This window comes from Eleutherodactylus coqui, chromosome 2 (genome assembly GCF_035609145.1).
Source record: "Eleutherodactylus coqui strain aEleCoq1 chromosome 2, aEleCoq1.hap1, whole genome shotgun sequence".
In the NCBI taxonomy this organism is placed as follows: domain Eukaryota; kingdom Metazoa; phylum Chordata; class Amphibia; order Anura; family Eleutherodactylidae; genus Eleutherodactylus; species Eleutherodactylus coqui.
Window position 1 is genome coordinate 6,314,480 of NC_089838.1, and position 27,444 is coordinate 6,341,923.

General features: G+C 47.1%; 1 protein-coding gene across 4 annotated transcripts in view; it reads left to right on the top strand.

Annotated features, from left to right (window-relative positions):
- Positions 1-24,546, top strand: part of PPARA (peroxisome proliferator activated receptor alpha) — a 49,259-nt gene extending 24,713 nt beyond the window's left edge. Inside the window, exons 3-10 of one of the 4 annotated variants that reach the window (XM_066590217.1) lie at positions 3,065-3,178; positions 3,278-3,341; positions 10,849-11,103; positions 12,305-12,465; positions 13,732-13,870; positions 14,243-14,442; positions 16,932-17,379; positions 19,556-24,546. In XM_066590217.1, coding sequence (XP_066446314.1) covers positions 10,887-11,103; positions 12,305-12,465; positions 13,732-13,870; positions 14,243-14,442; positions 16,932-17,379; positions 19,556-19,803 — 1,413 coding nt within the window. In that variant the 5' untranslated portion in view covers positions 3,065-3,178; positions 3,278-3,341; positions 10,849-10,886 and the 3' untranslated portion in view covers positions 19,804-24,546. The remainder of the gene's footprint in view (positions 1-3,064; positions 3,179-3,277; positions 3,342-10,848; positions 11,104-12,304; positions 12,466-13,731; positions 13,871-14,242; positions 14,443-16,931; positions 17,380-19,555) is intronic. The other 3 variants (XM_066590215.1, XM_066590216.1, XM_066590218.1) reach the window with 3 other exon arrangements.
- Positions 24,547-27,444: the final 2,898 nt, after the last annotated feature.

A 27,444-nucleotide genomic window follows, 5' to 3' on the forward strand; every position in this document is an offset into this window, starting at 1 on the left:
TATCTATCTATCTATCTATCCATCTATATCATATCTGTCTCCTATCTATCTCATATCTATCTATCATCTATCTATCATGTCTATCTCCTGTCTGTCTATCTATGTCATATCTATCTATCTATCTCATATCTATCTATCTCATATCTATCTATCTCATATCTATCTATCTCATATCTATCTCCTATCTATCTATCTCATATCTATCTATCTATCTATCTCATATCTATCTCATATCTATCTATCATGTCTATCTCCTGTCTGTCTATCTATGTCATATCTATCTATGTCATATCTATCTATGTCATATCTATCTATGTCATATCTATCTATCTCATATCTATCTATCTCATATCTATCTATCTATCTCATATCTATCTATCTCATATCTATCTATCTATCTATCTCATATCTATCTATCTCATATCTATCTATCTCATATCTATCTATCTCATATCTATCTATCTCCTATCTATCTATCTATCTATCTATCTATCTATCTATCTATCTCCTATCTATCTATCTATCTATCTCATATCTATCTATCTCATATCTATCTATCTATCTATCTATCTCATATCTATCTATCTCATATCTATCTATCTATCTATCTATCTATCTCATATCTCCTATCTATCTATCTATCTATCTATCTCATATCTATCTATCTCATATCTATCTATCTCATATCTATCTATCTCCTATCTATCTATCTCCTATCTATCTATCTATCTATCTATCTATCTATCTATCTCCTATCTATCTATCTATCTATCTATCTCATATCTATCTATCTATCTATCTATCTCATATCTATCTATCTATCTATCTATCTATCTATCTATCTCATATCTATCTATCTATCTATCTATCTATCTATCTATCTATCTATCTATCTATCTCATATCTATCTATCTTCTATCTATCTCATATCTATCTATCTTCTATCGATCTCATATCTATATATCATGTCTATCTCATGTCATATCTATCTGTCTGTCTGTCTGTATCATATCTATCTATCTATCTATCTCATATCTATCTATCTATCTATCTATCTATCTATCTATCTATCTATCTATCTATCTATCTATCTATCTCATATCTCTCTCATATATCGATCATCTCTGTCATGTCTGTTACTCTCATAATATGACATAGACAGATATATTTCATCTGTTACACAAGCTACTTTTTGCTTGCACCAATAGTGGGAGAACAAAAAATTGGGAGCCGCCCCCCCCCCCCCCCCAATAAAAAGAAAAAATCACATCACCATTGGGTGTAAACGTGACTTTCATGCAATTTTATATTTTCGCCATTAGAACACGGCTGTGATGCATTTTTCTCAGGTCCCACATCGTAGGTTTACTAGTATATCGGTCCGAGTCTCTCAGGACAGTATTGCACTTGCCTGTCTAGATACAGCCTAATTCTCATATCCGTCTGCCCGTCCATCTCCTCCTCTTTCCAGCACATAACCCGCAGTGTAATAATCTTATCACCTTTATGCTTCCTTCCTGTTTATTACATGGCATCATTGGCTGATAAGCCCTTATCTGCGGAGGTTCCTGTAATGTCATCTTTATAGCTCTCTGCAGGCTGCACTCATTTACGTGATGCAAGTGACATTTGGCTGCAGTCACTGGGCAGAGCACGTTCATTTCTTCCTTGAGCGTCATGCGATCTGCTGGCATCACTTCTGGCCACCATTGTTGTCTGGACTTTTTCATGTTCAAAGGGGACCTTAAAAAACAGAACCTTTACAACAGATTTTTGGAGACCCCGCACTTCAAATTCCCTATGTAGGATTAAGAATTCGATAATGAATTCTCATAGTTACCACTAGAGGGAGCTTACTGCATACTGATTCTACATAGAACTTAATAATAAACCTGTATACAGTGAGCTCCACCTAGTGGTGACTGCAGGTAACTAGGATTTTATTTAAGTCTATGCCTATGCTGGGAATTTCATGCTCTGAAATAGCAAATCAGCACTTCAAAACCTAAAACAACATGATGATGGATATGCCAAAGAATATGCCTGACAGATGTGACTCCAATCCCAAGAACAGGGGCGCCTGGTCCCTAATTTCAAATATATAATAAAAGTTTTTTTTTTATACAGACTTAAACTGGTTAATTAACACATTTTCAACATGAGTGGCACTAGCTGTATAGAGGCCCTTGGCCAATGGAGTCACAGTGGGGCCCTTAGCTAACCCACCTCAAGCCCAGAGGGCCCTGGCATCTCCCCAGGTTTGCCTGATACTGATTCCGTCCCTGATGTCACCAAGTGATCCTGAGGATAGGGAGTTCTGCGGACTCCCTGTTCACACAACGTAATCTGTTGTGGATTTGACGCGCATCGAATCTGCGGCACATCCGCATCGAATAGGCGCCCCATTTATTTGAATGAGAATCCGCGCCATAGTTCATACAGCGTAAAAAATCCACGTAGCAGAAAAAAGTGACGTTTCGCTTCTTGACGCAGAATGGACATCGGAAGGCCTGCATGTGAATGACCCCCATTAAACAGGGTGAATCAGCTTGCGGCTCCGCGGCGGACGTCCACACTTACGACGCACAAATTTTTGCTATTGTTTTCCATTGAAATCTGGATTCTATTGTATAAACATAGTAAAAACTGCACTGTCAAGCCCCCTGCCCCCCAACTGAAATGGCTGATAAAAGGGAACAATAGCTCCCAAACTGCAGATTTTCGGGTTGCTGTCCTTTTAACTAACGCGAGGAGCCCATCGCGCCGGATGCAGGAGTTTAGTGACTATTATTATAATATAAGCGCCTAATCTTTGAATGGACTCGCAGGCTCGATCACCTGATGCCGGTTACTCTCTAACTAGGCCGGCCCGGGACGCGTTAGCTGGTTAATGATTTCACGCAGAGCTGTAATGATTAATCCATTAGCCGCTGCTAATCTCCCAGAAAGAGACAGGAGACCTTGTCACGCTGCATTCGCTGCCGTCCGCCCGGACGGGACCTTACAAGGTTTTCTGGATTATTGGCATTTATTTAAATTTTTTTTTTTCCTTTTTTTTTTTCAGAAGAAACTTTTTTTTTTTTTTTAAATAAGAAAAATGTCTTCTTCACAAACGGGACATCCGTGATGGCGATGGTGGCGCCGCCAAGACGTCTGTGATCAGCGGAATATTAGGATGGTAAGAGAAAATTATTCATCTTTACTTGGCTTTTTTCTGAATGAGTTCTGGCTCATTTCAAATTTTTTCTGTTTCATGAATGGAATGCTGGAACTGCAGTAAAGACTGACACTTACAATGGCCGAGCAGTAAATGAAAGGGAGCAAAGAGTTTTGTGTGTCAGGTGGGTTTCCTGCTCTGTTAGTCAGAGGAGAGTAGTACAAAGAACAGGGGATCCAGGAGACCCAATTTTATTTCATTGCACGACTAGTATTATTTAGCTGATCACCTTGGGCAGCTTGGGGTAAATGGATAAAACCAAGCTTATAACATAAATACAGCACCAGCACCAAGCTTGGAAGATGGATGCGGCCCCAGCACCAAGCTTGGTAGTTGGATGCGGCCCCAGCACCAAGCTTGGTACATGGATGCAGCACCAGCACCAAGCTTGGTACATGGATGCGGCCCCAGCACCAAGCTTGGTACATGGATGCGGCCCCAGCACCAAGCTTGGTAGATGGATGCGGCCCCAGCACCAGGCTTGGTAGATGGATGCGGCCCCAGCACCAGGCTTGGTAGATGGATGCGGCCCCAGCACCAGGCTTGGTAGATGGATGCGGCCCCAGCACCAGGCTTGGTAGATGGATGCGGCCCCAGCACCAGGCTTGGTAGATGGATGCGGCCCCAGCACCAGGCTTGTACTGAATACAGTAACAGAAGTAAGTGATTGTGCTTCAGGGGTGCCAATGCGTTGCCAATGGCACCTTGGAACACCCGAGGGGAGGAGACAGAGCCAGGAAAAAATGATGGCCCCCAGCCTGTGTCTGCCTGGTGCCCCCACTACCAGCTGGTGGTCAGATCACTGTGCGACCGCATGAGTCGAACCCAGCTTGCCACGTTGCCTCAGTTTTTGTTGCATGGGCTGAGCTACATATTCCGCAGCGTCAACTGTCATAGAGTTCAATCCACTTTACTGCTTGCATAGGCTCTCTGTATTGACAAAACAGTAAGGTTACGCCATCACTGCTACCCACGTATGAGATAAGAGGAGATAAGCGGCATCACCTGCAGCTGGCAGCTCCTTATCTCTTTGGGAAGTGATGGGACCTGACAGGTATCTTGGCAGTCCAGTCCCCAGCACCCCATAGGCATTAGATTGCACTCTGTGACGTGCTGCGCCCGTGACCTTCATACAGAGCTGGAATAACACGTACAATGCCGTACTATGGGTGGGTATGTCCCGTCTCGTACGATGGGTCCTGTCACCGCCCTCTGCTACCAGGATCTGAAAACGGTGCCACACCTATCCACGGTTTGTTGAGCTGCAGTACCAGATACAGCCTGGGGTCAGGTCTGGCACTATTCCTGCAAGACGGGAGCCATGTTTTCCATGATACTCCCTTGGGGTTGTGAATTGCTGATGGGGTGTATTCTGTCTGGGGATGTAGAGCGGTGACTTGGCTGCCGCGGGTGGGGAGGCCGTACTGGGCCCACCAGTCCCTCTACCACATCGGTGATGGCATGATGATTCTTAATAGTGGCACAATAATAGCCCAAATTTCATGAGACCTTGTTGGGACACCTCAAGAAGGGGCCCCTCTATGAAGAGCAGCTGGTTCTGTGGAGGACTCTGCACCAGTCATGTACACCCCCAGCTTGGATACAAGATGTGATACTCGTGGGAATAGAGGCTCTAGTACCCGGTTGTATCACCTCTAGTTTGGATATAAGGTGTGATACAGGTGGGCATGGAAGCTCTAGTACCCTGTTGTACCACCTCTAGCTTGGATACAAGATGTGATACGGGCAGGCATGGAGGCTCTAGTACCCTGTTGTACCACCTCTAGCTTGGATACATGATGTGATACGGACAGGTATGGAGGCTCTAGTACCCTGTTGTACCACCTCTAGCTTGGATACAAGATGTGATACTGGTGGGCATAGAGGCTCTAGTACCCTGTTGTACCACGTCTAGCTTGGATACAAGATGTGATACGGGCGGGCATGGAGGCTTTAGTACCCTGTTGTACCGCCTCTAGCTTGGATACACGATGTGATACTGGTGGGCATGGAGCCTCTAGTATCCTGTTGTACCGCTTCTAGCTTGGATGCAAGATGTGATAGGGGGAGCAGGCATTGAGGCAGGCATGTAGGCTCTACTACCCTGTTGTACCACCTCTAGCTTGGATACAAGATGTGATACAGGCAGGCATGGAGGCTCTAGTACCCTGTTGTACTGCCTCTAGCTTGGATACAAGATGTGATACAGGTGGGCATGGAGGCTCTAGTACCTTGTTGTACCGCCTCTAGATTGGATACAAGATGTGATATGGGTGGGCATGGAGGCTCTAGTACCCTGTTGTACCGCCTCTAGCTTGGATACAAGATGTGATACAGGTGGGCATGGAGGCTCTAGTACCTTGTTGTACCGCTTCTAGCTTGGATACAAGATGTGATACGGGCAGGCATGGAGGCTCTAGTACCCTGTTGTACCGCCTCTAGCTTGCTTACAAGATGTGATATGGGGGGCATGGAGGCTCTAGTACCCTGTTGTACCACCTCTAGCTTGGATACAAGATGTGATACAGGGGGCATGGAGGCACTAGTACCCTGTTGTACCACCTCTAGCTTGGATACAAGATGTGATACAGGGGGCATGGAGGCACTAGTACCCTGTTGTACCGCCTCTAGCTTGGATACAAGATGTGATACGGGGGCATGGAGGCTCTAGTACCCTGTTGTACCGCCTCTAGCTTGGATACAAGATGTGATACAGGGGGCATGGAGGCTCTAGTACCCCGTTGTACCGCCTCTAGCTTGGATACAAGATGTGATACGGGTGGGCATGGAGGCTGTAGTACCCTGTTGTACCGCCTCTAGCTTGGATACAAGATATGATCGGGCCCGGCATCGAGTCTCTAGTACCCTGTTGTACCGCCTCTAGCTTGGATACAAGATGTGATACGGGTGGGCATGGAGGCTCTAGTACCCTGTTGTACTGCCTCTAGCTTGGATACAAGATGTGATACGGGTGGGTATGGAGGCTCTAGTACCCTGTTGTACCGCCTCTAACTTGGGCACAAGATGTGATACGGGCAGGCATGGAGGCTCTAGTACCTTGTTGTACCATCTCTAGCTTGGATACAAGATGTGATACGGGTGGGCATGGAGGCTCTAGTACCCTGTTGTACCGCCTCTAACTTGGGCACAAGATGTGATATGGGCAGGCATGGAGGCTCTAGTTCCTTGTTGTACCACCTCTAGCTTGGATACAAGATGTGATACGGGTGAGCATGGAGGCTCTAGTACCCTGTTGTACCACCTCTAGCTTGGGTACAAGATGTGATATGGGGGGCATGGAGGCTCTAGTACCCTGTTGTACCACCTCTAACTTGGATACAAGATGTGATACGGGAGGCATGAAGGCTCTAGTACCCTGTTGTACCGCCTCTAGCTTGGATACATGATGTGATATGGGGTGGCATGGAGGCTCTAGTACCCCGTTGTACCGCCTCTAGCTTTGATACAAGATGTGATACAGGCGGGCATGGAGGCTCTAGTACCCTGTTGTACCGCCTCTAGTTGGGATGCAAGATGTGATATGGGGGGCATGGAGGCTCTAGTACCCTGTTGTACCACCTCTAGCTTGGATACAGGATGTGATACAGGGGGCATGGAGGCTCTAGTACCCTGTTGTACCATCTCTAGATGTGATATGGGAGGCATACAGGTTCTGTATGGTATCCTGCGGCATATCAGTCCACATTTGCTATAACTGAACCTTTAGATCATGCAAACCCATATGTTGTTGAAGTTGGCGTCCCAGATGGTCCCATATATCTTCTTTTGGTAATAAATCTGGTGACCGGGTGGCCACAGACATGTGACAATGTTGTGGGGGCTCCTGAGACCCCCTTGTGTGTGCGGCCGAGCATTATCCTGCTGGAAGCTGCCATGAGAGGAACACATGTGGCTGCGGGATGTCCTGAACATATCGCTGAGCGGTCATTGTCCCTCGTACCACTACTAAGGGGGACCGACTGTTGTATGCGATGACCCCCAAACAATCACACCAGCAGGGGGCAGTGTGCTGCTCCACAGAAAGGCAGACCTGAGGCGCTCACCCCGAGGTATCCGAACACTAACATGGCCATCATCAGCGCCCAAACTAAACCTGGATTAATCACTGAACACAACCTGTTTCCCCTCCGTAGCGTCCAGTTTCACTGTTTATAACATCACTGCAAACGTAGGCGACGGTGGGGGTCAGAGGCCGTACATGTAATGGGGGCTGTCAGACCAAATGTCCTTTAGCCAAGAATCTGGAAATGGTTCCAATAGACACAGGGGTGTAAGCATGGCGCCCCCTGTCTCTGGATGGCAGACAACGAAACAGTTGGAGCTGCTGGTTCTTGTCGGACGATCAGACGCTCCTCTACTGGTGGTCTGTAGGTGGCGTCCTGAGCCCGGTCACCTTGTGTGCCCCATCCACTGGTCCCAACACCCCCTAACAGTCTGGTCAGAATGGCCGGTCGGGGACAATTCATCGATACGACCATCCAGCTTCTCACATCCCAATAATGCGCCCCCTCTGGTAACGGGGTGAAATCTCTTCTCTGCGTCGTAGTGCCACCTAGTGGCCAACAAGCTCTACAAGCGGAAGAAGAGGTCACTACACACAAGGAGCCTCCGAGAGCCTCTTATAGGCCAAGGGAGGAACCACTTTTAGGACCTCCGGAGACAAGACCCTTCATCTAAGAGAGACAGAGATGTGGCCTGCAGCCTCTTGGGAATTGTCAGTTGGTAATACCTTGTATTGATAGACAGCCCCTATATAGATATGTCGGTTGGGTCTCACCCTGTCAGCCTCGTTGACAACAATTAGGATAGTAGATTTTATTATTAGTCTTTCCCATTTTTTTTCATCTAAGGGTGAAAAAAACAAACAAAATTTTCCCAATTTTTTTCTTTCTCCCCAAAATGTTTAGAGTATATATTTTCCTCCTAAACCGTTGGTTTATACCCTTATGGCGCTCTATGGACATATTTAGAAATAGTCTATACTACGTGGCGGCCTGCGCATGCGCAGTCTGGATATAGTGCGGCAGGGTTGCTAGGCGCCACAGACAATGTATCGTGATGCCGTGTGCCTGCACAGTACCATAGACCATGCCATGGTTGGCAAAGATGGTGAGTATGGCTGATCCTCGCGGGCACGGTGTGACGGATGCCGTAGATCACGCATGCGCTGACTATACACGGAGGAGATGGCTGATGCAGCCCTGGCCTCACTATATGTATTGTAATCGTACTGTGACAGAGGGGTCATTTCTGTAGTCCTTGTACTTCCCCTTATTGTTGGCTTTTCCTCTCTTTAGGGTCATTTTGGGGATCCCAACCATCATATACATTAAAATGGCCTACAGGGTTGTTCCACGCTAAACCATCCCAAAAAAAAGGAACTTTTCAATCCAACTGTCGTAAGTCTTGGTCGGATGGTAGAGCGCATGAAGCAGCTTACAGGTGTTGTAGCTGAGCCCTCCGTGATACCCGCTGTTCATACCGCAGGGTCACACACAGGAGAAGCAATGGGAACAAGAAAAAAACCACAACTTTTCTTAATGATGGTAGAACTTTATACGGGGCTTATGGTGAAGATAACGGAGCTCAAAAAAAGATAATTAATCATTAGACTCTTCGTTTCCAGGTCACATGATGTCAACTTTGACCTTGAATATCTAAAAAATACTTTTCTTTTTTTTGTAGAATAGATGATGTCATTGCGGTCCACGCCATCTGTCCTTGTGTGAGAGTCATGGTGGGATGGCTTTGGGAACAGGAGTAACAAAAAATAGTAATAAAGTGCTTGTCCCACCACTTGGAATTGCTTAATAACAAGTACGTTAAACAGGAGGGTTAGATCACCCGAATACTGGCTGGAAATAGTGAATTCAGGCGATGGTCGTCCCACGCAGCCACCAACCGGCACTGAGGAAAGAATCGCTCCCCTAAAGCCCAAGCAACTATCGGCCAACGTAAAGAGTCAGTCGGCCAGTAAACAGAGGTGGGCAGCCAGACGAGATCTCCAGCCGCTCGGTGTCCATTCTCTGAACGACTATTACTCCGGGCGCGATAGTTTGGGGGGCGGCTCTCGGGCACTTATGTAAGGGTACCTTAAGACACAATGCTGCAACCCATTTCCTATTAAAGGACACCGCAGCAGTAGGAAACCATTAATGGGGTGTTCCCATCCCGACTTTCCATGGTTGACAAGGAAAAATGTGGCCCTCTCTTCCCGACCACCATCAGGAACAGCCGAGCACTTAGTTTTGTAGCTCTTATTGAAGTGACTGAGAGCTACAGAACGGCGTAGTACATACGGCACGCTACACTCCTTCTGTAAGCCACTGAGCTACCGAAACAGCATAATGTACTGTAGCTCCTATACACCTCAATGGGACTCTCGGAAACAGTGTTGGGCTTGACTGTCTACGTAGTTAGTGGCCAGGTGGCCAGTAACTATAGCAGTGGGTTTACCATCTCTGCTATGAAAAACCCTTTTAGGGAAGGGGCTGCCATGGATGGCAGACATCACCAATCATTTTATCCCTATTCACATGTGGCAGTATAAGTGCAGTCAAGGAATTAATAGGGATGCAGAAGTGGCCACATACAAGACTGAATGAGCTCCGCTTTCATTAAATGAACGTTTTTCGGTAGTGTTGGGACAACACCTATCAAGAGGAAGAGTAGAGAGGTTGCTACACAGACGATATGAAGATGCCAGCAGAGTACCTGGAACAAGGAATAGCTTAAAGGGGTTTTATCAGGAGTTTAAAAAATGTTTTCTAGTAGCTTGGCCTGTTTTTTAAAATAAAAAAATAGATCACACTCGCCTCTCCCCGGACCCCAAAAACGGAGCTGAGTGGCTCACACTGCCCCAACGCTGGTTTCTGGGTAGACACCTGAGCTGAAACGTGACTGCGTCCCCAAACTCCTGGCATCATGGCACCCAGGATATGAGTGCTGATGCCAGGAGTGCCAACAGTGACATTGTGGACTCTAATTGGCCGCAGCAGTCACATGCTTCCGCTCAGCCGTCTGTCTGGAATAGGGGGAATTGTGAGCCGCTCGGCTCCGCTTAGGGGCTCCAGATAGAGGCGAGAGTGATCTGTTCTCTTTACTTTATAATGGGCCCGGCTGCTGGGAAGGTTTGTAGAGTCTTGATAAAACCCCTTTAAAAATGAAGAGGATTTCTACAACTAGTGAAGTGCTGCAAACGGGTATCCCATATGAAACATTGTCTGTTTCGGAAGACACAAGAGTTTTAATGATGCTTACTGGTAACATTACAGGAGGTTTTGATTAGTTGACCCCCACTAGCTTCAAGACGAGCCCAAGATGAAAGCTCTAGCATAATTAAAAGCAAAGCTCTGAATATTTTTGGTTGGCCTGGTAAGCACAAATGTCACATACTTTCCATGTTTGCTGTATGAATACCATGTATCACTGAGGGCTACAATGTAACGTACGTCATGCCCTCTACCATCCTACCAAATGCCATGCCAATCTGAGACGTTCAGGTTGGGAGCGGTGGTGATTTGGCATGGAGTGGCCCCGGAGCCCGGAGGGGCCCGTGGATATTCTGTGTCGCTTCATTCCTGCTCATCGCTGGTTTTCTTTCATCGCAGTGTAATGATCACAAACACAACCTGCAATCTCCGCTATCATGGTAGACACCGATGGAGAGTTCTCCTCCATAACTCCCTTGGAGGACGATGACCTCGCGAGCCCACTGTCCGGGGAGTTCCTCCAGGAGATCGGAGACATCCAGGACATTTCCCAGAGCATCGGAGAAAATGGAACCACCGCGTTCAGCAGCGCCGAGTACTCGTATCTGGGGAACAGCCCTGGATCCAACGGGTCGATCAGCACCGATCTAACAGGTTAGCGGGTGGATGGCGGACCATCGTATAGTCTGTGGTGGCATTGAGGTTGCTTATTGGATTCCTGTGGGCCTGGAAACGCCCTTGATTGGCTACTATAGGATTCTAGATAATTGAATGCAAATGCTTGGACTTCAGATTTAGGATTCTGGATAGAGTCCAGGTCTAGGCTTGGGTGAACTTTTTTTTTGAAACTCACTAAGGCCAACATGGATTTTTTTTTTTTTGCCTCCATTATTTTTATGATCTTTATTATTATCAGTAAGACTTTTGTAGATTTCCATGAAGTGTGAGGAAATTTAAGTAAGCAACTAGAAGGCCGAACGGGAAGTGTGTGGGTGGATGGGGGGGGGGGGGGGGGTATTATTTGTAGTCTTTTAACTGTATGTGAAATGGAGAATTCTGACCCCAAAAATGATCTCTTTAGACAAATCCTCATAGGGCCCTGAAAAATGGCCTTAGGTTAATATGTGTCCTGTGCAGAATTTTGTTTTTGTGCCCCTTTCCCCGGTCATAAGAATGAAAGGTTACACATTGCATGGACAGGTAATCTGCCTGTATTCTGCTTGTGCAAAAAGCAGCAAGATGGCAGCATAACCACACCAGAATAGCTTGGTGCATAAATACAGTGCCGGCACCAAGCTCGGTGCATAAATATAGTGCCAGCACCAAGCTCGGTGCATGAATATAGTGCCGGCACCAAGCTCGGTGCATACATATAGTGCCGGCACCAAGCTCGGTGCATACATATAGTGCCGGCACCAAGCTCGGTGCATACATATAGTGCCGGCACCAAGCTCGGTGCATACATATAGTGCCGGCACCAAGCTCGGTGCATACATATAGTGCCGGCACCAAGCTCGGTGCATGAATATAGTGCCGGCACCAAGCTCGGTGCATAAATATAGTGCCGACACCAAGCTCGGTGCATAAATATAGTGCCGGCACCAAGCTCGGTGCATAAATATAGTGCCGGCACCAAGCTCGGTGCATAAATATAGTGCCGGCACCAAGCTCGGTGCATAAATATAGTGCCGGCACCAAGCTCGGTGCATAAATACAGTGCCAGCACCAAGCTCGGTGCATAAATAGCACGCCAGAACAGCCCTATATTAGTGGTCACTCAGCTTTCAATGCAACAGCTAAAACAAAGGAAGTGTCCTGCTCTGGTATCTGATGATGTTTTGTACTCTTGTTGTAGACACCCTATCACCAGCATCCAGTCCATCCTCCATCACCTTGCCCACTCCAGCTAGTGGCACAGAAGATCAGTCCAACAAACAGCTGCACCTCGAATGTCGGGTGTGTGGGGACAAGGCATCAGGTTTCCATTATGGAGTCCACGCATGTGAAGGTTGCAAGGTGAACAGTCATGGTGTAACCACCTCTAGTCAATGCTCCTTTCTTACAGGCACATTTTTTCCCCTCTGTACCACTTTTGTGCATTGATGGTGACTGCGATTGTAGTTGATCAGTGAATGGGGATGAACTGCAGTACCAGTTCCATCCCATCACCAGAGTGGCACTGTTCCAAACATTCAGACCCACCCTTCAATCCTTCTTCTTTCGGGATGCCCGTGTCCTCTGTCAGCACCCTCCTCTGTGTGCCGAGTTCTGTGCTTTTCATCTAATGTATCACTGATTGCTGTAAATGTTGGTAGATGAAGGCAGCAGCTCAGATCAGAAGTCGTAAATGTAGGCCATGAGGTTTCCTACTTCTGTCTTGTCTGCCCTCTGACCAGTTCTTGGAGACGTTGTGGCTTGGTGACTCATGAAGTGGTGAAACATGACGTGTGATTGAGGAATTGCACATGCTGGTAGGTCAGTCAAGTTCATGATGTTGACACCTATGAAAAATTTTCCTTCTTGGGGATCACCTATGGCTTGGCAAACTTGGCCACCTTCTCCTAAAAAACAGCGCCACACCAGGTCCGTGGGTTGTGGGTGGTATTGCTCAGCTCTGTTGAAGTGAGTGGGGCTGAGCTGCAATACCAGATGCAGCCTGGTGTGGTGCTGTTCTTGGGAATTGGTGGGGAAGCAACAATGTCTTCTAATCACATAGGACCCTTTTAGAGTTTTGTACAAGCAGATAACCCCTTTTGTAATAAGCATGCTGCCTGTGTCCGGCTCTTCTGTGTCCGGCTCTTCTGTGTCCGGCTCTTCTGTGTCCGGCTCTTCTCTGTCCGGCTCTTCTCTGTCCGGCATTTGATGACCAGGGATGTTTAGCAGCAAACGGGTTATCTGCTTTAGAAAACTCATTACAAATACTCTTAGAGGGCATTTAGAGTAGAGGACCCAAGACATCTGTGCATCACTGTTTTGGAAAGGCACCGTGTAATGCTTTATTCCTCCTGTGGAGGTGCTGTAGGAGAACTAAACACTTGCTGTCAGGATCCGCCTTAGATTAGAGCGGATCATCGGGGGCTAAGTAGCAGGGCACCATGTCATCAGCTTGATTTTCAGGGATCCCTCTATCAAGAAAGGGATTTAAAAAAAATGGAGAACCCCTTTAAGAAAAAGCTTGGCTGCCAAATATCTGCCACATGACCTCTGATTTTCTTTTCCTGATCTGATATCTTTTTATGAAGGTGTTATTAGGATAATTAATGCTTTTATTTATTCTGCTAGGGCTTTTTCAGAAGGACGATACGTCTTAAGCTGGTGTACGACCGGTGTGAACGGGTCTGTAAAATCCAAAAAAAGAATCGGAACAAGTGCCAATATTGCCGGTTCGAAAAGTGCCTTAGTGTTGGGATGTCCCATAATGGTGAGTGAACTCTTAAGGATTTGACTCCACCCCCACGGTGACCGCTGGGGAGCGACTGAGGAGGTGCCATTAAATCAAAGGCTTAGTAAACTGACAGTACAGAGGGGGGAGGCTCCTGCTGCAGCTACAGAGGGGGGAGGCTCCTGCTGCAGCTACAGAGGGGGGAGGCTCCTGCTGCAGCCAGTCATCCTACAGCCTGACACAGGACTATGAGGAGGAAGATGGACCTGGCTGATTTGTTGGGACATTGAGAAGACCGGATCAAAGGAAAGGAACTTATTAAGGGAGGAACTGTGGGGGATTTGTTGTGTATCAATGATGCGTTTCTGTATTTGTGACGCCGCTCACGTATCTCTGCCGTTGCCTTTTCAGCAATTCGCTTCGGGAGAATGCCTCGTTCCGAGAAAGCAAAGCTCACCGCCGAGATTCTCACGTGTGACCAAGACCTCAAGGACTCACAAATGGCCGACCTTCTGTCCTTGGCTAAACTCATCTACGAGGCCTACCAGAAAAACTTCAACATGAACAAAGTAAAAGCCAGAGCCATTCTCACCGGGAGAGGCAGCAACTCCGTACGTGTCTCCAAGGATTTAATTGTGATGCTAAGGAATATCCCTTGTTAAGAAGGTCACTTTGACTGTTCTTAAAGGGGTGTCCAACATCAGAAAAAAATGGCGGCTTTTCCCAAGAACAGCGCCTTTCCTGTCCACAGCTCCGTTGGAGCTGAGCTGCAATACCCAACTCAACTCTTGGACTGGTGTGGTGCTGTTTTTAGTGGAAAGCGGCTATATTTTTCTAATACTGGACAACCCCTTTAACTCGTATTTAAAGGGATTTCCACCATTTTGAGCAACAGAATATCAATCGCATATATCATTGCTTCCTAGTCTGTGGTGGCCCAACTGCTGGGATCATCACTGATCCTTGGCTGGAGCTGTGTTGTTGTTCACTGCATTGTGGGGGTCCAGGGGTGACGGAGATAAATTGAAGTGACCACAATCCCCTTGCACTGGGGAACCGCAGGGGTCTCTAAATTCGACCTCCCCATCTTCATCTTCACAATATGCCATCACATTCTAACATGGTTGAAGGGGTGGTCCAGCATACATGAGTAGAAGGCCCTATTCCTTGGCCACCTCTTCTCGCTGGTCCATGGTCCTTTCAATTACAATGGGAAGGCCAGTTGTCACTGTTATGGTAGGTTACCGCTACAGTCATGTAAAGGGTCATTGCATCTACTTGTAAACCGATGGTACCAGGCACCAGCAGTTAAAGAGTACCTGCACTTTCACTCTGGAGCACCTCTGCCCCATTGGCTGTTTTCGGCTCCTGAAGCTTATGTAGCGCTACATGGGTCGGTCTTCAGCAGCCGTAAGGAGTCCAAAAACAGCCAACTTGGCAGAAGGTACTCTATAAGAGAATGGGGTACTTTGGTTAAAACCAACACGCATGAGCTGCAAAGAGCCCCTCTTGGCTCTGGAGGATGTGACATGTCAGTATATTATGCAGGCAGACCGTCGTGGTCACTGTGTAATGCTTAATTTGTCCTGTGGTGGCGCTGCAGGGAAGCTGAACCGATGCTGCTGGGTACCTCCAGATAACAGCTTCTTGGAAGTAATTTCCTTCTTCCCGTCCCCCTGTGTTGTAGTTGGCTCACTTTGGGTTAGTGTCTGCCCTCTCCTGGGCAGGGTCCTTTAGAATGGATGACCGCAGCACTGACTCGTGTGATCCTCACCTCTGCATTAGTCAGCCTGAGCGAGGACTCGATGACCCGATTCTTTAAGCGTTAAACTCAAAAGTCCTCATGTAGCAACTCTGCCGTATCTGGTTACTCAATACACACTTGTACTTTGTATATTGACAGAGTGCGAGCGCGCCTGACCGTCCCTGCGGGAGCAGCTCTGGTAGGCCTCCATCATGTCCCTGAGCACATGTACAGTGCAAGGAAAGCAGAGTAATTCTCAATAATCTGACAAAATACCGGGGGGGAGGGGCGTGCGAGCATGACCGGTCTATGGAGGATTGACCTCTCTCCTTTCCATGGAAGGTTCATCACCCCCTGCCTCTTTTTCCTGTGAGGTTAATCGCACCACTTCTGCTTTCCGTGTAAGGTTGACCCTTGCTCCTTTTTCAGGGGAAGTTAATTCCCCCCCAAACCTGCTCTTTTTCAGGTGAGGAGGTTGACCGCCTTGCTCCTGCCCGGGTGAGGAGGTTGATTCCCGACTGCACCACCTCCTGCCCGGGTGAGGAGGTTGATTCCCGACCGCACCGCCTCCTGCCCAGGTGAGGAGGTTGATTCCCGACCGCACCGCCTCCTGCCCAGGTGAGGAGTTTGATTCCCGACCGCACCGCCTCCTGCCCGGGTGAGGAGGATGAATCCCGACCGCACCGCATCCTGCCCGGGTGAGGAGGATGAATCCCGACCGCATCGACTCCTGCCCGGGTGAGGAGGATGAATCCCGACCGCATCGACTCCTGCCCATGCGAGGAGGTTGATTCCCGACCACATTGCCTCCTGCCCGTGCGAGGAGGTTGATTTCCGATTGCCTCTCCTTCTGCCTGGGTTAGGAGGTTAATTCCCGAAGGCATTGCCTCCTGCCCGTGCGAGGAGGTTGATTCCTGACTGCCTCACTTTCTGCCCCAGTAAGCAGGTTGATTCCTGCCCATTTCGCCTCCTACCCGGGTGAGGAGGTTGATCCTGACCCCTAGACTCAGTCTAACAGGCAGGGTTTGCACAAACTTTTTGAAGAGGCCTTTGCAATTGTGATACTGCCAGCACTCATTGGACAGTGTCTGATTCTACAGGCACACAGACAAGAAAAATGGTAACACCCAGTTGTCAATTTATGCATACAGTTCCAGAAGGAATGATGGAGGAATGACACAATGCAGAGTTCTACAATCAGATGCTCCAACATAGGTATTTTTTGGGCTATACAGGTATTGACTAAAACGGGCAAGAGAACCAGCCTTGGTTGATGTAGAGTATTTTTTATTGTTTTTGTCATGTGGACTTCTGTAGGGATCGTTTTGTGACTTGTTCCTTCTTTCTCGCCTGCAGCCTTTCGTTATACATGACATGGAAACCTTGTGTATGGCAGAAAAGACTTTAGTCGCCAAGCTGGTGGCCAACGGTATACAGAACAAGGAGGCCGAGGTACGCATCTTCCATTGCTGCCAGTGCACATCGGTGGAAACTGTGACCGAACTTACGGAATTTGCCAAATCCATACCAGGATTTACCGAACTGGACCTGAATGATCAGGTGACCTTGTTGAAATATGGAGTCTATGAAGCTATGTTTGCCATGCTGGCTTCTGTCATGAACAAAGACGGGATGTTGGTGGCCTATGGGAATGGTTTTATTACCAGGGAGTTCTTGAAGAGCCTACGGAAGCCTATAGGCGACATGATGGAACCTAAATTTGAGTTTGCCATGAAGTTCAACGCTTTGGAACTGGATGATAGTGATATCTCTCTCTTTGTTGCTGCCCTCATTTGCTGTGGAGGTAGGAGATCTGTCATCTCTTCACCATATTCAAGTTTTCAACTTTTCAGCTTGACTTGAGTTGTTTGAGGTGTCATTGTGGGTGGAAACCACAACATGGATATGTCTAAAGGGGTTATCCACCTAAATGTACAAAAAGATGATTAACCCCTTCAAGGGGTTGTGCAGTTGTAAACTATTGATGGCTTATCTCCAGGACAGGTCATCAATGGTAGATCGGCGGATGTCCATCGCCTGGGACCCCCACCAATCGACTCTTTGCTGGCTCAATGTGCTCATGCACCAAGGTGAAGTTCTCATTGAAATTAAAGGGTTTTCCACTGAAATACTATTGATGACCTATCATCGGGATAGGTTATCAATAGTTGATTGGTTGTGGTCAAGACCAATCAGCTGTGCAGATGCATGCTGTCAGCACCGCAATAACAGAGGTCGGAGCAGAAGCCTCTGCACTAACCTCCATGGAGGGGCCGGCGCTTGTAACTGCAGGCATGGCTCCCATTGATATGAATGAGAGCTGTGCCTGCACTTACAAGCACTGGCCACTACACAAGAGGTCGGCGGAGAGGCTTCTGTTCCAACCTCTGTGTTATTGCGGCGCTGACAGCATGCGCTCACTCAGCTGATCAGCAAGGTTCCCGAGCGGCAAATCCTGGCCGATCAACTAATGATGACCTTGCAATATCAAGTCGGACCACTGCAGTAAGAACGGAGCTGTCTGCTTCCTTCAGAAATCAGCTCAGTACAAGAGTACAGTTGCTCAGTGGCAGACCCCTACTGATCTACTATCGAAGAACTGTCCTGCAGATAGGCTCTCAATAGTTCGCAGGGCAGGAAAAAAGGGATTTTTGTGTTTTTTGTTTCCACAATTCACGTTTCACACTGACCTGAGATTTAACTCTTCGGGTTATTAAGGTCATGCGGATATTTAATAAGTGCAGCGTTCCTTTTTTGTTTTATGTTACATGTGAACTAGAAAATATATTTTATACGAAATGCAGACATTTAGAAAAAATGTTTTGTGCTTTTTTGTTTTGTGAACATTTTTTATTGTATTTTTTTAGAATTCCCGTTTTCCATGTTTACTTCTGCCTTGTAATGTATTCACACGCTTCACTCGATGTGCCCTAGCAGCAGATTTAATGTACAGACAGCCCTGGGGGTCCTTTCTAGGTCCTCAGTCCCCGACCGTGTCACCAGGAATCCCCTGCCCCCCTTGATCAGGCCACAGTTGGGGGAAAAGGGTTACATGGCAGGTAGAATAGCATCTTGGCGGTCATTAGACAGCTTAGCACCCGCTCCTGGGAGGTCTGGGCCGCCTACCAACAGTGCCGGGGTGTAAAGACTCTTCAAGGCTTTAGTAAGAAGGCAGACTTGTTTATGGTTCTTATAGTACGGGGATCGTGGAGTCTGGGGTTGCACTTACCCGGCTCCTCATCCCCGCGCTGTCACCCATAGAAGACGGTGCCCGGTCTATATTTATGTGCACACACTGACTGAAGAAGAGTTGTCCTCATAGACCAAGCGCCAACGGCACAGAAGCAGGGAGCAGAGTCAGTATAAAAGTACACCCCCAGACTTGGTTTATAATGCTTATAGAATGTGACAAGTTCCCTTTAAGGGGTTAAAGGCATATTTGGAGCTGTCCAATGACTGCAGGTAGCTTCTCTGCCATTTACCTAACTCATTAGTAGCCCTCGCTCTTGATGGTTGGCAGTAGATTATTCCCATTTTTCTTCCCTGGTCTACTTGGTTGGGCTCCACCCCTTTGTACAACCTGTTACTGTACATAACATCCCCTATACCTCCCTGCGCCCATATCACTCAAGTTCAATTAGTTATTCATAATGCAGTAAAGTGCCTTGTTTCCCAAGTCAGCCTATAGGTGGCAGTAGAGACCGCTGTTCTCTTTCTGGAGGAGAGCTATTTTGCATACCTTTTTTTCCCCAGAGAGCTTTGCTTTAAAGTCTTCCTACCAGCTGGGTCTCCACAAGCAGAATCAGTATTTTGCTAGGCTTAAGCAAGTTGTCCCTTCCCTTCCCGAAGTACATTTAGGGGACAACAATGAGAACCGGTAAAGAGAATCTGAATTGTGCGCCTCCGAGGAGCCCCGCCTCTGACCGTATTATACCTTACTGTGTTTTTGTATAATAATCCAGTTGTTTGTACCATTACAGACCGTCCAGGACTGGTGAATGTACCGAGTATAGAGAAAATGCAAGAAAACATTGTGCACGTCCTGAAGCTTCATCTACAGTCCAACCACCCCGACGACAACTTCCTCTTCCCCAAACTCTTACAAAAAATGGCCGACTTAAGGCAGCTTGTGACGGAGCACGCTCTACTAGTCCAAACCATTAAAAAGACTGAGACTGATGCTTCCCTCCATCCGTTACTACAAGAGATCTACCGGGACATGTACTGACGACCTCGGGGCTGTTTTCAGGGTGCACTCTTTCCGTTTCAATGGGAGCAAGACTATAGAGTCGTAGGTATTCCCAGCCCCCCAAAACGAGTTTGTCTTGAAGCTTCTGTGCCTTCTTCAAATGCTTCCATCAAAGAGTGTTGTCACTATGCCGTTCCATCGGTCTTCCTCATATTTACAAAATGAAGAGAGGTTTTTTTGAAAATTTTAACTTATTTATTTGTTTGCGATCAAACCGCCACAAAAAATGGTTAAAGGGGTTCTGACATGAAAAAAATTTTTTTTTACTTGCGTTGCCTGGCCAGGAAATGATCGTCAGGCATGTCCCCTCCATCGGGCATCTTTGCTTCTTAAAGCAGAGCTGGACGGTCAAAATGACCGCTTCCTGCTCTGCTCCGTCCGTCAGCCACTTCCGAGGTGAACGGACAGCCGCCACGTCACAAGCAGTGCTTGCTGTGGGCGGCCCGTCCGTTCCGGCTGAACTCCCGAGTGCTGCGCACGGGCAGTGGAGAGGCGGCCCGTCCTGACTCCTGTCAGAGGGCACCTGTCTTCTGCGCATGCGCGGATTCCCGGAGGGGGCCGGCTCGTCGGAGGAAGAGGAGCCTACTGGGAGATGACCTCCGAAGGACAACAACAGAACACAAAAGGTAAGTATTAGGTTTTTATGCTTTAGCACGCCAAAAATCTTGGGTTCCCTCTGTCCATTAGGCAGACCAGGAAACAATGGCTGCTGAAGCATAAAAACTAGAGATGAGCGAGCACCCAAGTGCTCGGGTCCGCGTTATTCGAGTCGAGCTTTTCGTAAAATTTGAGAGCTCTACTCGAGTAACGAACCCCATTGACTACAACGGGAGACTCGAGCATTTTTGTATGTGGAATATCTCTCTCCCTCGCCCAAACAGGCACATCACAGCAGAGAGGAGCCAAAAGCTGGGGCGAGGTCGAACACGATTTGATGCTCGTTCAAGTAACGAGCACCATCCAGTACGCTAATACTCGAACGAGCATCAAGCTCGCCAGAGGACGTTCGCTCCACTCTAATAAAAACCTTCTTCGGGTCAGAACCCCTTTAATCGAGGTGGAAACAAGCTGAACTGGATGGACACTTGTCTCGTTTCATCCTATGTTCCTAGCAATACTTGCATATCTCAGGTTAGCCTCTCCATAGACTTGGTACCACACCACAGTCCTCTCTTTAAGCCAAGATGATACCGAGCAGGAGGTACATTTTTTGAATGTTTTTGTTTTTGTTGGGAATAGCTGGTGGACTCTGTGAATCTGTCGTTGGTACTCACTGCCATTGGAATCTGCCAATCACATAAAAGAGTGGATTGAACCATCATTTTAATGAATGGGCACCGTAGCCTTAAAGTCAAAAAGTGACACAAATGCAATGAACCGCCCCAATCTTCAGGATTTGCCCGACCCTTTGTAATATGTAACTCCCTTCATGGGGGAGACTGATTAGAGATATTTTTAAGCCTCCGAATCCAAGAAGAAACAGAAAATCTCCATGAATTTCCTATTTATACGAGATCCCGGAGTAGCTTTGTGAGGTACGCTTGTGAGGATTTTTACAATAAAACCTAATTATTTTCTAAAGGCTACACTACAAACCTAAAGGACCTCGGCCTCCGGTGTGGAGTCGTCCCGGGAACTGCTTATTGGTGGTTTTTATATTTCTGGGGAATTATTTATAAATTCCAATTTTTTTTTTGTTTTAGTTTTTCAGGTTTTTTTTTTAGTTTTTCACAGTTTTTTCTTTAACATGTTGGTGAAATGACTTGGAAACGAATCCAGTTTTAATAACGGCTGTTAACAGCGGGTGTTACTTAGGGATTTAACACTAACACATCATTAGAGTTTTCTATAAAGTCGATATATATTTTTTTTCTTTTTCTTTCATAGTTAAAACAAAAACTAATTATTAAAATACTGATAGATAATTAATGGCCGCGTGAATTACGAATATTCCTGTATGCACTGCTCACAGGATCGTTCTTACATTTCTCTCTCCTCTCAGGGATATTTGCCGTTGCTTCCTTTATAGAAGTTAAACAAGCACCTTTTTTTCCTTTCCCTTTAATGTTTTCTTGTTGTTCGCCCGTCTCCATAAGGTGGCGCTATTAGAGATTATTCCTTGTACATTCATTAGCCTCCTAGTAAACCTCTACATCTTTCAGTGAAACGGTAATTACTTCACATGTTAGCAACATAACGTATGAGTGACTATATGTAAGCTGCCCCTCCCCCGCTCCCAAGCGGACGCCTATAGAAAGTTTGTTTTCTAGCCTACAGAGATTCACAGCTGAACGTCCATCAGTGCGTTCCATTGGTCTATTTAAAAAAATAAATAAATAAATAAATTACATCTCAAATTAAAACCAAAATGGGCCAAAAAATTTCATCTGCAGTTTTTCTAATTTAAAATTCACAAAAAAAATTATTAATTTTACAAATTATTTAAAAATCTTAAATTTTAATTTTTTTCCCCATTTTTTGGGGGGAGGTGGGTGGGGGCACCGATCTTGGCATAAATATTTAATGTGCATTGACATAGCTGCCAGTCCCCTGATTCCTAAGGTCAGGAAAGGAAGGACGGATGGACAGTCTTGGTTTTTAATTTGTAGGTTTTTCTTATACGTCTTCTTATCCTTAATGAAATACACATGAAAGTAGATCTAAAGGCAAAATCTGTTACAAACCCCCCCCACCCCCACCCCCACCGGTGTCGTTATATGTGGCAGAGAATAGCTCCACCCCCGAGGAGTACTTGGCAGAACTGTGTGTTTTTGGGCAATCAGGAGACCTAGTTGGTTGTTCAGCAGTCCAGGCCTGTCCGCTAGCATTAATCTGACCCTGTCCTTTGTTATGAAGGCCCCTTTAACAAAAAAAAAATCTGGTTTAGGACCCATCAGAGTGTTTATTGTTAAGTGTCAAGCAGTAACCAGTCAGTGTCAGGGGGTGGAGGCCCCACAGTAAGTGCACCATTTTTGCTCCCTCTAATCTAAACAAAACACAGGGGCAAGTTTTAACCCCTTCACAACCAAGGACATAAGGTTATGGCCTTGAGCGTCGGGGCATGTATGAAGAGAGGTCTCTTCATACAGCGCAGAGCGTCAGCTGTTTATTACAGCAGACACCCGCAAGCAATAGCCGTCATCATCCGTTCGCGGCTATTAACCCTTTAAAAAGGCTCTGTCCATTCTAACAGTGGCATTTAAACCACACGGCCCCCCCCCCCCCGCGCGCGCGCGGTGAGATCAGGGAAGCCAGGGGCCTTTTGAAAGGCCCCAGGACTGCCTCAGCAGATTGCCTATCAAGCCATCCCCGTGGGGTGACTTGATAGACTGCCTGTCAAATGGCAGTATGATGTAATGTTATAGCATTACGTCATACTGCAGGAGCGATCAAAGCATCACTGGTTGTAGTCCCCCAGGGGGACTTTAAAGTAAAGTAAAAAAATAAATAAAGTTTTATTAATTGTAAAAAAAAAACAAAGTTCTAAAAGTTTAAATCCCCCCCCCCCCCCTTTTGCCATATCTATTATTAAAAAATCTAAATCATAAAATAAAAATACATATTTGGTATCGCCACGTCTGTAAAAGTCCGATCTATCAAAGTAGCACATTATTTTTCCTGCACGGTGAACGTCGTCTGGAAAAAAAAATAAAGAACACCAGAAATGCACTTTCAGTCACCCTGTCTCCCAGAAAAAACGCAATAAAAAGCGATCAAAAAGTCGTATGTACTCCAAATTGATACTTTTGGAAACTGCAGGACATTCCGCAAAAAATGAGCCCCCGCTCAACTACGTCAACGGAAAAATAAAAGTTATTGTGCACACAAAATGACCGCAGAAAATTGAAAAAAATTAAATGTCTTTAAAAAAAAAACAAAACAAGATGCACCGAAAGATGGAGGAATGTCGGTTGTTTTTTTTTCCCATTTCACTCCACTTAAAATTTTTTAAAAGTTTTTCAGTACATTATACGGTACAGTAAATAGCGCCATTTAAAAATACAACTCGTCCCGCAAAAACCAGTACCAGCTGCTGCTTTCTGTTGTCACGTGGTTAGAACTAAGGAATGGCTAAAACTAATTTTGATCAACTTTGAGTGTAAAGGGCTTATCTCCATTTTTTTTTCAATTTTAGGTGGAAAAGTTGTATCTTTTTCTCTCCATACAAAATATTGACTTTTCTAGTGACTTCTGATCCGAGCATTTGCCCAGAACTACTGTAGGTCAGTCTTCCAGCAGTGCAGACAGGGGTCACAAACTTTATAAACCTCCCTATAGGCTGTACCCCAGCGCCCGCCTGTGCCCGTATACTAGACATATTCTATCCCTTCCCAGTATGTTTTCGTTTATTCATTGCTGTTCTCATCTGATATGATGGAAGTCTGGGCGGTTTGGGTGATACATCCAATGATGTGTTTGCTGCACCAGTGCAGACCGGGGCATTACTAGATATTGGAAAGGGAATCCTATAGACTTCCAACAACCAGAACGGCTCCAACAGATTTCTCAGTCTTTCCCTGGACCGGCGGTGTGCAGCTTGTGGCTGTCCAGCAGTAATGTGACAACAGCCGGACAGCCTCCTGCTGCAGACCGCCGGCCGAGAGGAACGCTCTGTAAAGTTTGTTTTTTCTTATCTTTTTTTGTGTTTTTGAATTGCTGCTTTTCCTGTTTTATTTACTATGTGAATTATATGATATCGTACAGAATAAATCTATATATTTTTATGGTCGTACCTCTATGATTGGGCAGCCGTCTGTGCCGTGGGCCTGGGCCTGTTACTGCGGTAGAATCATGGGGAGAACAATGGTGGGTTACTCTCTGTTAACATGGATAGAACTTGGGTTTTCCTTTTTGCTATATCCATGCAGGTAAGGCCTGGATATGGCTGACCTGTCCGTCGGATAGTACACCGTAAAGTATACAGGGCCTTGTTAACAAGCCGGATCCAGCGCTATATCTCAATACTGGTGTCCTACCTTAAAATAATGGTGTACTTGAATATGAAGGCTATGGATGCTCTACATGATGGTACGATGCACGGGGCCTGGAAGTCCCAGAACCTGGATGTAAATTATATGTTGTGGCCCCTGTAAGAGATAGAGGGTAAAACCCAACCCAGAAATCTGCTTACCGTGCCTATAACTGAAGTAAAGCCTGGTTTACACACGATTATCGCGCAAAAGATGTCATTTATAGGGCAAGGTGATCGGTCAAACGTTGAGCGATCGCTTTGTGCTCCGAGCTGGGGATGCAGAAGACAAGTGGGCCCGCTTGTCTTCTGCATCCACCTGTTTTCTACTCGGAGCGCTCAGCTGTTCTACAGCTGAGCGCTCCGAGCAGGGTATGCAGAACATAGCTGGACTGCTGTGTTCTTCATACCCCAGCTGTTCACGCAGCTCTCAGCTGGTATACAGCTGTGCCCTCCGTGCAGAGTATGAAGAACACAGCTGGACCGCTGTGTTCTTCATACCCCACCTGTGTTCAGTGAGCGGGATACAGCTGAAACAATAGTATCAGCTGTATCCTGCTGTGAATTCCTAATAGGGCTCATCGTTGACAGACAACGATCAGCGACTGCTTAATGAAAACGGCACAACGTCAGTGCAGATACACACAACGATTATCGCTCAAAAGACGGTCTTGAGCGAGAATCGTTGGGTCTAAATCGGCCTTTAGGAAAGTGTACTGCAAGTGGCCACAAGAGGGGCAGATCATCCCGGAAGTAGTCCTGTGTCGTCTGCAGGCGGTGCGAGTACTGACCTGCGTTCGAGTTCTTCGAACCCACACGGTCAAATTTGCATGGTCCTCTGGCCTGCGCTCTTACTGGTAATTTGTGTTGAATCTCCACTGAATTGTCTCTTCGTTGTTCACTGACAGTCCCACGTGACGTCAGCCCCCTGGCCATCAGTCCCACGTGACGTCAGCCCCCTGGCCATCAGTCCCACGTGACGTCAGCCCCCTGGCCATCAGTCCCACGTGACGTCAGCCCCCTGGCCATCAGTCCCACGTGACGTCAGCCCCCTGGCCATCAGTCCCACGTGACGTCAGCCCCCTGGCCATCAGTCCCACGTGACGTCAGCCCCCTGGCCATCAGTCCCACGTGACGTCAGCCCCCTGGCCATCAGTCCCACATGACGTCAGCCCCTAGCCATGCATATAGAGTAACATGAGGGGACCCTTCCAGTCCACTTTCCTTCAGTCATCGCAGCAGTCCCACAGGACTTAGAGAGACGTGGATTTCTGCTTCTCACATGCTACTCTTCAACTTTCCACTTGTGGATGCATGTCTTTTTTCAGCCTTACACACTACGGCGGTCATACGCGGCTTTAGCCAGCGTCACATGGCCTGGTACAACACTGTGGGACCCTGCAGCGGTTTACACACATGGGCATGTGAATAAGGCTTATGTTACAGATAAATGGCTGAAATAAAATAAACAGGTACTTACCCTCCTCAGCCGCCTCCGGACGTCAGGTGACCGCTGCCCGCAGAGTCAATGTCGATGGTTCGGGCACCATGATGCCAAGAGTTCAGAACGGTGACACTGTGGCCTCTGATTGGCTGATAGGGCATCACCTGACATCTGCAGTCAGAGACCAGAGGAATTGTGGTGTTGCAGCTCTGGTTCGCCAGGCTGCGGAGGGTAAATGCCCATTGCTTGTTTGTTTTGGCTCAACACTGGGACTGACAAGCCTTGGGCAAAGCAGATCAGTCCCATAATGGACACTTATAATGGGGTCTCCCTTTGGCTATGTGCTGTGATGGCATCTGTGACTGACTGGTTCCGCAGTGCATTAACATCAATGAGAGCTGCAGTTACCAGCATCGACTACTACTGGGTGTTGCAGCGCTGACCGTGGGCATCTAAGTGGCGGACCCCCAACTGATCGACTATCGTCGACCTATCCTGAGCCTGTCATCAGCAGCATTGCCCTGGACTGCCCCTTTAACTGTGGCAATGTGCAGTAATTCATCGTGTAAGAGCTGCAGAACGGCCGACTGGCTCCTTTACGTACAAGCAGGCGCCGTCCTGCCGCCGCCTCTCCTGGTTGCGGCTCCCAGCGCCGTACAGCACTCTGTTTTAGACTCTCCTCCTTATATAATCTGCATTCAGCCTTTCTGCTGCGCCTCACATAATCATCACTTTTTATGATCTGGTAATTCCTTTTTAATTGGAAAGTCTTTCAAATCCTGGCACCTCGGGGCCGAGAAGAAACCACCGGCGAATGTGTGATCGCTAAGATTACAGGGAGGATGGGAGGCAGAGACGTTTACTGCCGAGAATGTGGTGGCGATTATATAAGGGACTCATCGGTAACAAACAACTGCCTTCCATCTAGTGCTAGAGGGGGAGGGGCGGAGCTCATACATAGTTTTCTATGGTGGGATTCTATAGTTTCATGGAAGAAGCCATTGAACTACTGCCAAGCCTGCGCGAGTCCCCCACCTCCCCCTACTTAAAGCCTGCGCGAGTCCCCCACCTCCCCCTACTCAAAGCCTGCGCGAGTCCCCCACCTCCCCCTACTCAAAGCCTGCGCGAGTCCCCCATTTCCCCCTACTCAAAGCCTGCGCGAGTCCCCCACCTCCGCCTACTCAAAGCCTGCGCGAGTCCCCCACCT